Source organism: Hyla sarda, chromosome 2 (assembly GCF_029499605.1).
Source record: "Hyla sarda isolate aHylSar1 chromosome 2, aHylSar1.hap1, whole genome shotgun sequence".
NCBI lineage: Eukaryota > Metazoa > Chordata > Amphibia > Anura > Hylidae > Hyla > Hyla sarda.
Genome location: NC_079190.1, coordinates 67,232,606 through 67,245,522, shown reverse-complemented (window position 1 = coordinate 67,245,522; position 12,917 = coordinate 67,232,606). Strand labels below are relative to the sequence as shown.

General features: G+C 40.2%; 1 protein-coding gene across 1 annotated transcript in view; it reads right to left on the bottom strand.

Annotated features, from left to right (window-relative positions):
* Positions 1 to 5,106: 5,106 nt before the first annotated feature.
* Positions 5,107 to 12,917, bottom strand: part of FREM2 (FRAS1 related extracellular matrix 2) — a 241,715-nt gene continuing 233,904 nt past the window's right edge. The window contains exons 22-24 of the mRNA XM_056561961.1: positions 11,688 to 11,875; positions 9,948 to 10,094; positions 5,107 to 6,409 (exon numbers count right to left, since the gene is read on the bottom strand). Of these exons, the coding sequence (XP_056417936.1) occupies positions 5,894 to 6,409; positions 9,948 to 10,094; positions 11,688 to 11,875 (851 nt within the window). The 3' untranslated portion in view covers positions 5,107 to 5,893. The remainder of the gene's footprint in view (positions 6,410 to 9,947; positions 10,095 to 11,687; positions 11,876 to 12,917) is intronic.

Here is a 12,917-nt window from a genome sequence, read left to right as displayed (position 1 = left end):
CTTATTTTCTTTAATTCTCACTTTTTCCTATTTTTGGATGACATTTTGGTGCCTTACGAACCAATTACCAGGTTTCCATAGAGTTCTGGTCTTAACATACGATGGTTTCAACATACAATGGTCGTCCCGGAACCAATTAATATAGTAACTTGAGGGACCACTGTATAAGCCCTTTACACTGAATGAAAAAAAATTAAGTAACTTTTTAAACTCATTGCATTACCCCTCTGGTACCGATGTGGTGTTACAGCATGTATTATACTTCGGAGCTGCAATCACAGTTCTGCAGGCTCTACAGGTGAAATCTCAAAATATCCTTTGCTAGTTCATTGTCTGTATTTGAATTTTGGTAAATTAACATCAAACACTGTAAAGTTACCTGGTGTAAGAGCTGTCATATAACTAAATTTGATGGGCACAGTTGTCTGTTTCATTATTGCCAGTCCAGTGCCCCACAATACTCCCTCTCTAGGTGTACATCAGTTTTAGGGTTACTACTGTATATAGTGATGGTTTCAAGCCTTTTTTTTTATTTATTTTTTTATTTGTTTTTAATAGTGGTATCTTTCTTTAGGATAAATATGGTGCAGAATTATTATGTACAACACAACCATAAGGCAAAAAAACTTAAAAAGTTAGTAAAATTAGAACTATATCTATGTATCTACACTGACCAGTAGTTTTAGTTTATATATAAATAGGATAAAAGCCCAAATTTTTAATTCTGGTTGAACTTAAAGCGGTTATCCAGTATCTAAAAAATGATCCCCTATTTGCAGGATAGGGGATATGTATTAGATCGCGGGAGGTCCGACTGCTAAGACATCCCGCGATCTCCCATACAGGGCCCTGCTTTCCTCAGGAATGGAGGCGTGTCAACCATGGCACGAAGCTGCGGCCGAAACGCCCTTGATGTATCTCTATGGTAGAGCCAGAGATACAGCGTTCAGGTATCCCCGGCTCTACCATAGAGACACATGGAGGGGGCGTGTTGGCCGCAGCTTCGTGCCATGGTAGACACACCTCAATCATGCAAAGAGCTGTGGTGCCGTGCAAGAGATTGCGGGGGTCCCAGTGGTTGGACCCCCAAGATCTGACACTTATACCCTATCCTGCGAATAGGGGATACATTTTTAGATTCCGAATAACCCCTTTAAAGGGGTACTCCGCTGCTCAGCATTTGGAACAAACAGTTCTGAATGCTGGAGCCGGCGACGGGAGCTCGTGACATCATAGCCCTGCCCTGCATGGTGCCCCGCCCCCTCAATGCAAGTCTATGGGAGGGGGCGTGAAGGCAGTCACGCCCCCTCCCATAGACTCGCATTGAGGGGATGGGGCGTGACGTCATGAGGAGGCGGGGCTATGACGTCACGAGCTCCCGATGCCGGCTCCAGCATTCGGAACTGTTTGTTCCAAATGCTGAGCAGCGGAGTACCCCTTTAAGCATCTCAATGTGACAAAGACATATTTCAAGCAAAATGAATGGAGGAACATGGAAAGTGATGAGTAAATCTTGCATTTATCAGAATGAACAGGGCAATGAATTGCTACAAAATATTCTTAGCAATATACTGTGCACAATGGTAAAATAAAATAACATGCTATTCCTTATAAACATAAGAGGCTCAATGATTTGCCACAATAATAAATTACTTGTTCCCAGCATATTATTCTGTAATATAAAAAAACGTAATATTTCCTACTCATTTATTTGTGATAATCAGACCTATGGATGGTTCTAGGGAACCTTGTCTTATGTGACTGATGACAACAAGATTCCTACGGCATCTACAACAAATATCTGACATGGTGTGACATTACACCAGCGGTATTTTTGTCAAGCAGCATCAATTGTTATTTAAAAAAATATAAAATAAAATTCTAAAAAAAATAATATAAATCGTATAACAGTCATTTAGATGTTAATATATATATATATATATATATATATATATATATATAAACATCTTTTCTGTAAAGGGTTACTCTACCTAAATATGGTTTACTGTACATGACAGAGTTAGGAATTACAATCAAAAACATGAGTACGTCAAATGTTATGAAAACGCAACAATTTACATAAAGACAGTGACATCTCTAAAAGTTGTGGTGCAGTAACAAACACAACCTAAGTGTGGCGCTGTTTCTGCCATGACGTACCTCTGTTATCCTAATCTGAACTTGTCATCCATTCAGGAGTTGGGATTAGTATTGTAGTTCATTGAAGTAAATGACGCTGAGAAGCAGTACCATATACTGTACAACCTGTTCACGGGCATGGCAGAGACTTAGAGAAAAAAAATCCCATTTAAAGGGAACCTGACATGTTAACAACGCAGTCTTATCTGCCAGCATGTAATAGAGCAGGAGAAGCTGAGCAGATTGATATATATATATATATATATATATATATATATATATATATATATAGTGTTGTGGGAAACATTCCAGGATAACTTCTCTGCTCATTCTGCATTAAGTAGTCTAGTGGGTGTTTCTAATCAGTCATACAGATGTCAATCACTGAGTAGGACCGCCCACATGACTACTTTGTCCAGAGAGAGCAGAGATTTATACCAATAATTGACAAGTCCTCCTAAATCTTTTCCTATAAAACTATACATCGATCTGCTCAGCTTCTCCTGCTCTATAACATGATGCCTAAAGATAGGACTACATTTTTAAATGGGTTATACAGGATGAGAGAATAATTGCCGCTTTTCCCCCCCAAATCAGCACCATGCCACAGGTTAAGCTCCATTCACTTAAGTAAAGCTGAGCTACAATACTTATGAACAGCTGAGGTACTGATTTAGGAAGAAAACAGTACCTCTAATCCTATACCAATGGCAACCAATCAGACGCCAGCTCATTGAGCACTCTTATTTCAGATTGGCTGCCATTGGTATATGATACCTATAGAACTTCAGTGCACCTCTGGAATACGCCTTTCGTTTTATACATTTATGTCATACATGTCTGCAATGTTTGTGACTGGTTAAGCAGAAGCATACACTGAAGCCTCTTGGCCCCAATTAAAATCTGTAACAGGGACCCTCATTTATAGTATAGGGACCTTTTGGGCTACCCCAGGCTTCAGTGCCAGGTGCGACTGCTACATCTGCACTCGTATCACAATGCCCCTTTTGTTATGTTTCCATTTTACCTATGTTTTTTTTTTTTTTTTTGTTATATTGTGATAAGAGATCAGAGGCTCTGACAAGAGTTACTACGGGAATTTGACTTATTTTCTTACAGCCCAACTTATCCCATTTCTCGAATTATCCAACTCACTGGAATCCAGTGTTCGTCTTGCTGGAGGATTTTGAGAAACAATCAGAGGTATAGCAAAGCCCTACCCTAAGCCAGCCAACGAACAAGCCTATACAGACTCAGGGAGGAAGTGAATGCATGGTGAGTGAGGGCGGGCTCAGTGCTTGACTTAGATACATCCCTTCCTGAGCAGTGGATGCCAGAATGAGTGAGCAGCAGAACAGTGGAATATGTGAGCCAAATACAGAAGCTAGACACATAAAAAAGGCATGTAAAGCATCTGCATGACCTAGTGAGTGGCATATATAATCATACTTTTTCCCCTCTGATATGACAGCTATGCTTTACAAGGTAAGTCTACAGTTTTGAATCATTCACATTTGACAATTAAAATCTACACGAAAAGCTAAGTAACTCCGTAAATTCTTTCATTTACTTGTTTTAAATAGATTTTGAGCTACATAATGTTTTCTCCTCCATTCCGGGCTAAAACTAAATTCAGCAGGGCAGATGAGTTACCCAATCAGAGGTAAGTTGTTGGGTCACATGTCTGACAGTGCTGGTAATGTGCTGTCTGTTTCCAATAGCAATAAGAAGAAATCAATCAGAAAAGCAAATTATATGGAACATTTTTTTTCCTATGTACTGTAGATTTGTATTGGAAATGTTTTAAATGTAATTTGTAATGGAAAAGTTTTAAAGGGGTACTCCGGTGGAAAACTTTTTTTTTTTTTTCTTTTCAATCAACTGGTGCCAGAAAGTTAAACAGATTTGTAAATTACTTCTTTAAAAAAATCTTAATCCTTCCAGTACTTATTAGCGGCTTTATACTACAGAGGAAATGCTTTTCTTTTTGGATTTCTCTACTGTCACGACCACAGAGTTCTCTACTGACCTCTGCTGTCCATTTTAGGAACGGTCAAGAACAGGAGAAAATCCCCATAGCAAACATATGCTGCTCTAGACAGTTCCTAAAATGGACAGCAGAGGTCAGCAGAGAGCACTGTGGTCGTGACAGTAGAGAAATCCAAAAAGAAAAGCATTTCCTCTGTAGTATACATCCTATAAAAAGTACTGAAAGGATTAAGATTTTTTTTAATAATAAGTAATTTACAAATCTGTTTAACTTTCTGGCACCAGTTGATTAAAAAAAATAATAATAATAAAAAGTTTTTCACCGGAGTACCCCTTTATTTATAAATTCTTCATCCAGTTAGTTCTATATATCACACAACCAGCAACATATAAACTCATGGGGGGAGATTTATCAAAGCTGGCGCCCAGGATACATGATGTAGCTCCCCAAGGCTACCAATCGGATTTTTAAATCATTTTTTTTTTTTTTGCATCAGCTTTGATAACCTGTCTCTCATCTTTATTACTTATCAGAGCATGTTTTTTTTTTTTACATTTTCTTAAAAAAAATAAAATAATAATAATGTAGTACATATACATTCAGTAGATGTACTAAATGTTTTTTTTCTTTTTTTTGTAAGAAAATGTAAAAAAAAAAAAAAAAAAAAAAAAAAAAAAACATGCCCTGCTAAGTAATAAAGATGAGGGAGAGGTTATCAAAGCTGATGCAAAAAAAAAAAAAAATGATTAAAAAAACCAAGAGCTGAAATATCACCCATTTAAGGACAAGATCCTATTATAACTGGTTTATATGGGAAAAGACCCTATGTTGCCCTATGTTACTCACAAGCCGATAGACCAGTGTTTCCCAACCAGTGTGCCTCCAGCTGTTGCAAAACTACAACTCCCAGCATGCCCGGACAGCCAACGGCTGTCCGGGCATGCTGGGAGTTGTAGTTTTGCAACAGCTGGAGGCACCCTGGTTGGGAAACACTGCGATAGTCAAACAGAACCTCACATGACCAGCGTGATGGCATTCAGTGCAATAAAGTCACCCTCTCCTAACAGTACATCTTGCAGACCTCCTTGTATTCTAAGGCTCTATGATAAAATGGACTTGAAACCCACATTTTCCTAGACTAGCGCCCATAACCTCGTAAGAATCTTTGGTTAACAAGGAATAAAAAATTAAATAAAATACTAGATGAATACACTGGGAAGGAATTCACCTTTCTGCGGTAACTTGACCATGTCATCTATTTCCGTATCACAAAATATAAGAGAAAACGGCAATATTGTATAGAAATCTTCACAAAGATGATAATAAAGTCTCTTGGCAAAATAAAAAAAAATGTTAAAAAACTTGACAGGTACAGTACGATCATTGAACCTCTGGTGGATAATATTAGAAAAAGCTCTCCCTGTGAGTGAAGGGACGAGCCATCAGCACCTTTGCATATTTCAGTTTTTTTTTAAATAATATAAAAGAAATACAGGAGGATAAACCTCATTTCGAGTTTTTTTTTTTCTGTTAGCGCCTCTTCATGTTGAGTGCATGAGTTCAGGTTGTCAGGATTCCCTGGTTTGATGTTTCGGTCCCATTGGTGCGCCTCATAGTCCTTCCAACACACATGAGGTATTTAAGGGCAGACGGACGGACCATGGGGGACAGAGTATGGGTGCGTCTTCTGAAAAGACTTCATCAAATTTGAAAATGACTATTTTTGAGGCACTGGTACATGACGTGGCTCGTGGGTCCACTATGTCAAACCTCGGAGCTGTCTGTACTGTATCCGCGAGGTGGCATCATGGGTTCGCTACTTCCTGACTCGCGCCCTTCTTCCTTCTTTTTAGACTTTTGCTTACGCTTCAGCATGAATAAAATGATAGCTATCAAACAAACCCCTAATAACAACATGGCGGCAATGATGACCACAATGATGACCACGTTGATCTCACTTTCCTTATTATTCACCTCTCTGGGTATTATCCCATCTAAGGTGATTTCCTTCTCGGGAATTGTCTTTTTGTTGCTCCGTTCTAAAATGATATGCTGGATATTGGTTCCTCTGTTGTTCTCCAAGCCAATTTCCTGAGCAATTTGTGGGGATTCATTGACATCTCTCTTCCTACGACTGCTCTTGGAATCTCCAGACGTGCCAGTGCTCAATACGGAATGGTACTGGTATTCTAAGCTTCTCTTTCCAATGCCTCTGTTGGTGTTTTCTTTGGAGCGCACTGTGTAGATGGCATGGATGTACCACTCTCGTCCTGTAGAAACCTACAAAACAAATAAGGGAGAGTTTCACAATAAAGTATGTTGACCTTTTGTGCACCTAATAGGGGGCAGGAGAGAGAGGAAAACGTTAGATAGAGATGGGAATATTGTGAGGTATGAGTTATATTCACATAAAATAAAAGAATATAATATTGTAGAATAATATAACATTACAGAATTGGTGGTGCCGGGGAGGGTGGAGCGGGGAGGGATGGGGTCGGAGAGGGTGGTCTGCAGTGGGTTTAAATGTTATTTACTATTTTGTATTTTCTATTTAAATTTAAACTTAAAATGAAAAAAAAAAAAAGACTTTGAGCATCTATGGCTGCGTTCACATCACAATTTCTCCATCCGACTTGAGTACATGATTTTATAACTTGAAATCGTATATAAAGTCGGATCCATTGATCTCCATTAAAAAATCAGATCCATTACACACATCAGATTTCATCCGCATCCGATTTCACACGATTTTTGTTCAGGTCTGAAATCGTGGTCAAACCCGATTTCAGACCCGAACAAAAATCGTGTGAAATCGGATGCGGATCAAAGCGGATGTATGTAACGGATCCAATTTTTTTATGGAGGTCAATGGATTCGACTTTATATACGATTTCATACGATTATAATTTATAAAATCGTGTACTTAAGTCAGATGGAGAAATGGTGATGTGAATGCAGCCTGAGATTTCACAAGATATGGGATAGCTTGCTAATTGGTGGGAGCCAACTGCTGGGACCCCCCCCCCAGACGATGAGAATGGAGTCTACTGTACCCTGAGGGAATGAAGCGGCAGTGCATTCTCATTGACTGCTCCATATGGGACATCTGAGAATAGCCAAGTTCAGCTCTCGGCAATGTTGAATTAGGTAGTTGTTCTGGCTATTTTTCTTTTTTGTGTTTTTTCTATGTAAGTTAGGGGGAGTGGCACCCACTCTAGCCATGCACCCTTCCCTGTTTCACAGGAGGTTTATAAATTGATAGTGGATCCTGCATGTCACCCAGTCAGAGGCCATTTGCCCAGCAGAGGTGAGTGGATTAAGCATGTTAGGGTCCCATCCGACAAGAGGCCACCTCCGCGTGGTGGATGGGGGACATGTTTTGATCAAAAAGTGCACTAAGAGCCTCCATTTTCTGACCAAGAGTGCTGCTGCCACCTTCTTTTTTGTATACAGAGAGCGAATGGAACGGTGGCCGAGCATGTGCGCTGCTGCCTCATTCATTTGGGGAATTGGTGGGAATCCCAGAGGTCAGACCCACACTGATCAGCTAGCTAATCCCTTATTTGTGGGTAGAAGATCATTTGTAATAAACCAGAAAATTCAATATTGGTTACTTGTTACAAGGGGTTTTGTTTTTAGTTTTTTTTAAAGAGATATAACACGAGATCTACTATACAGACCTACACATGTCCAGTATACATACATTCAATTGGATTTTGGACTAGGGGCATACAGTCAACAGTATGGGGCAACCCTTACATCGGTTGTCCATTCATATTTACCATTGAAATGGGCTGTCTGGTTTAGCAACGCTTTTCTTTTTCTTTTTTTTTTAAGTACAGCATAGGCTCTTGTTTATGCCTTATGTTTACCTATTTTAGTGGAGGCATGTTTGTCTGCCATCTTGATTTCTATTTCCATGCTGATAGTTTCCTAATGCAGCCTCCATTACCCATGATGTCTCTGGCATTGCAGAGCAGTGGGGTGGGTCACATCACTGCACTTGCTGTCCTGATGCCCTGAGCTTTATTGGTGGTCAGAGATGAGAAGAAAGCCTTGATTTACCCCTGAGGAACAGTGTAGATCATCCTCAGCAGGCAGACAGGCTCAACTTGAAAGTACACAGCTCAGAATTTCTCAGGTTCTCTCCCCCTCTCTTGCACACAGCACATGCATAAATCCTGTCCCCAGTTCCTGTTATTTGTCCTGATTTCCTCTGGTAACAAGCAGTGTACAGCAGAATGCAGAGGAGTAAAACACTAGAGGTGTTATACTGGGGGTAAGGAGTCATTTTTCCATTAAGGAGGTGATTTACAAATCACATGGAGGGAAGTTGTTTCACACGTAGGGTTGCCACCTTTTTGCGAAAATATACCGGCCATGCTCATTTGCATAATTCATTATATATGCGTGACATCACAGGATACACATATGCAGGGGAAATTCTGTCCTATTCTGACCCCTATAATTTTTTTATTTCTCCTTATACGGGGGTATGAGGGCTCATTTTTTGCACCCCGATCTGTAGTTTCGCACACTACCATTTTTGTTTTGATGTGACTTTTTGATCCCTTTTTTTTTTTTTTAATTAAAGAGTTGCAGTTAGTTACTATCTACAACTCCCAGCATGCCCTGATACAGCCTGTGGCTCAGCAGCTGCCCCAAGCGAAAACTACAACTCCCAGCATTATGGACTATACAGTAGTATTTAGTACAGGTCAGTGTTTCCCAACCAGGGGTGCCTCCAGCAAAATTACCAACTCCCAGCATGTTGGACTATATAGTAGTTTATAGTATAGGTCAGTGTTTCCTAACCAGGGGAGCCTCCAGCTGTTGCAAAACTACAACTCCCAGCATGTTGGATTATATACAGTAGTAGTATATAGTATTGGTCAGTGTTTTCCAACCAGGGGTGCCTCCAGCTGTTGCAAAATTACAACTGACAGCATGTTGGATTATATAGTAGTATATAGTATAGGTCAGTGTTTCCCAACCAGGGGTGCCTCCAGCTGTTGCAAAATAACAACACCCAGCATGTTGGATTACATAGTAGTATATAGTGTAGGTCAGTGTTTCCCAACCAGGGGTGACTCCAGCTGTTGCAAAATTACAACTCCCAGCATGTTGGATTGTATAGTAGTATATAGTATAGGTCAGTGTTTCCCAACCAGGGGTGCCTCCAGCTGTTGCAAAATTACAACTCCCAGCATGTTGGATTATATAGTAGTATATAGTATAGGTCAGTGTTTACCAACCAGGGGTGCCTCCAGCTGTTGCAAAACTACAACTCCCAGCATGCCCGGACAGCCAACGGCTGTCCGGGCATGCTAGGAGTTGTAGTTTTGCAACAGCTGGAGGAGCTCTGGGTGGGAAATACAGGTATAGGTTATGGAGCAACATTCCGGGAATTGGAGGATTGGTTGGATAAATACCGGCCATTGCATTGCCGTTTTTTTTTAAATATAAAAATACCGGCAGGGTGGCCAAAATTCCAGCTGCGCCGGTAAAATGGCGGTCAGGTGGCGACCCTATTCACGCGTCTTTTACAGATGAACAATATGGATGGACAAACTGGATTTTCTACAAAGCTTTACAATCTGAAAGAAACTTTCGAACACTTTTAGGCTGCTTTATAGAAGCTCAATCCAGATAGTAAAAATGCATTATTCATTACACGTAAGGGATGTACAAGTTAAGTAACATTTTGGAGAGTAGATCAGATAGAATTATTCCTGTCAAGACCTTCACTGGCAGATGACAGGAAACAACATCTGAGATAACAAGGCCGACTTGATGATTATTATCCGGGATCACTCACCTGGAACAGAGGAGTGGAGTCTACTTTAAATCCATCTGAGCCGGGCTGTCTGACTAGAGGTAATGCCTCCGGATCATCTGCGGCCAGTCTGGCATTAAACACAATGCTGCCAAATTTTCTGGCCTGAGTTTCTGGCTGCGCTTTATCCTGCGTGAACACAAGGTAACATAAGATGTGATGTGACAGTCATAGCAAAGATATGAAACGATGAGAGCAAGAATAACATGCAATGAATTAAGAATGTCATGTGGCGTAACTATATAGAGTACAGGGGGGAGACGACTCAATTACCCCACGGTCACATAAGTATAAAGCAATACTATAATTTAATGGTCTCCAGACTGTGGGCCTCCAGATGTTGCAGAACTAGAACTCCCAGCATGCCTGGACAGCCAACGGCAAGAATTGTGTTCAGTTTTCATACCACTTTTATGTCTTAGGGAATAATAAAAAAAAAAATGTCTAAAAACCTTATTCTGCACCCCCCCCCCAACAACCCCAGCATCTTACAGAATGTAAAACTGCCAAGCAAGGCGCAAATGTGACCAAAAATGGTGAAAATTAATTTAAAAAGATGCCTAAGTGAATATGTAAAAAATAAAAATAAAAAATGACGACATACTACCGGTGCATGAGCAATGTGTCTCGGGGTAATTTGCGGAATAAGTTTTAAATGTGGCCAGGATGGGGTAAAAATAATAAAAATGAGTACTCATCTGCCTTCCCCAGTCTACTGCTGACACGGTTTTGCCTGGTCCCATTGTGCAGCACTTCCTGATTTTGGTCTCAACACAGGGAAGTGTACTACTCAGCCAATCAGTGATCGCAGCAGTGACCTGCCTCAGTCGGGACCAGGTGCTGTTGGAATGGTGGCAGCAAGGGATCAGGGCAGACGAGTACATGTTTTTTTTTTATTGTTTCTACTCCTATTTTGGCCTTATCCAGGAGAGGGAACAACTAGCTGACTGATGGGATATGTCTGCTGGATATCCCACCAATCCTGAGACTGGAGGTCAATTGTTCCCCATGTTAATGGAGTGCTGCATGTGGAAAAAAATGATGCAGCTTTTTGCTGCTGATGATAAATTCTCCCCTTAAAGGGGTATTCCAGGATTTTTTTTTTTATTTGACTATGCAACAGGGGCTGTAAAGTTAGTGTAGTTCATAATATAGTGCCTGTACCTGTGTTTGACGGTTTTCTCACAATTCTGTGATTTTCACGCCAATATTTTTTTTAACAGCATACAAAATGACTGTTGTCTCAGATTTTTCCCAGGTTACAATGTGGCCGAGACCTGACTCACTAGTCAGCTGATGACAGGGAGCCTGTCTGCTTCAATGGGTGGAGAGATCGCTTGGTGGGAGAGAGACCAATCTGCAACTAATGCAACAGCTGTAGGCACCCTGATTGAAAACCACAGGTCTTTTGAATGGATGCAGCTCATTTATGTTTCAATGGGTGGGGTGGCTAATGTGTTGGAGGGAGGAAAATGGAATTATAGTATTTGTAGGCAAAAAAGAAAAACTCAAACAGGAAATACCATTTCACAAAAAGCCAGCCACAGTGTTATAGTAATCTCACAACATGGCCATTTAGCCCCAAGACAAGCGCAGATCTTTCCTAAGCATGTCCATTACTGTCTGCCAGGTATGTACTAAAATCACCTTATGGTGGAGAACCCCTTTTAATAGAGGGATAACCCAAATAGATGAAATTAGACAATCATAAAATAAACTCACCAATATTTTAAACTGGTACAAAAGAGATGTAGAGTCAGCAAGGCAGCCATATTCATTATCTGTGGGATTATATTTGGGCACATAGCCATCTGCACCGGTGCAGAGGAAAACTTTCTCAATGCTGCAGTAAAAGGAATTTCCCAGGTTCTGGACTGGATCAACCATCACTCGGCCATAGATGACATCACCTGCAGGGAACACAATTACTAATAGCCTCGGGGCAAGTATGTGTATATAACACAATGCTAAATATCTGTCTGTCAGGGGGTAAGACACTTATTCACTGAAATTCACCAACAACTTTTCTAACCAGAATAGTGGCAAAAAGCAATGTCCAAAATGGTTTGTTATCCCCCTATACCCGCTTGATCCTCAGGAGGTGTGCCATTGTGGTGAATGTGGCACCTGCTGCCCTCGGGAAGAGACAGGTGAAAGTATAATATACATATTATAATCATATACATAATAAATCTACCTCTTTGTTTATTAACCTGAACAATAAAGGAAAACTGACAGCCAGTTCACCTGTACTAAACCCAATACACAGGGTGAACCGGATGACATCGATGTATCAGTTACCCGGAGCCACGGTACCTGTTGTATTAGCCTCCATTGCTAATAGCCAGCTATTAGCAATGGAAGCAGATTATAAATATATTTCTTAATATATATATATATATATATATATATATATATATATTAGTTAATATATATTATTTATATATATAAACAAAATTAGATGTTGCTCATTCTTGATATCATGTGATGTGTGGTTCTCTCTTCCGGAGTAATATACCTACTATATGTATAAATAATATCTGAACTAACTCTGTGACTGATGTTAGATTGCGACATAATTACTGCCTTCTGTTACTAGTAGTTCTAGTGTAAGTAGTTACACGTTTTGTCAGGTTGTGCGCCAGAAATGAAAAAACCTGACTAACTCTCCATTTTACTCAAAAAACCTTAAAAGGGGCGTGTCTGTCGGCAAATGGGGGCGTGGTGACAGAAAGGGGGCGTGTTCCCGACATTTTCACAAAAACCCAACATATTTACTAAGGTTTCCACAGAAAATGTGGTGGCTTTGAGCTGTGGAAATCCTGACAGATAAGAGCATGTGTAAAAAAAAAAAAAAGCAAAGTGTAGGGAAAGACGAAACTGTAGGGAAACCTTAGTAAATACCGTGGAAAATAAATTGTAGGGAATTAAAACCCACAAAGAAACCTACAC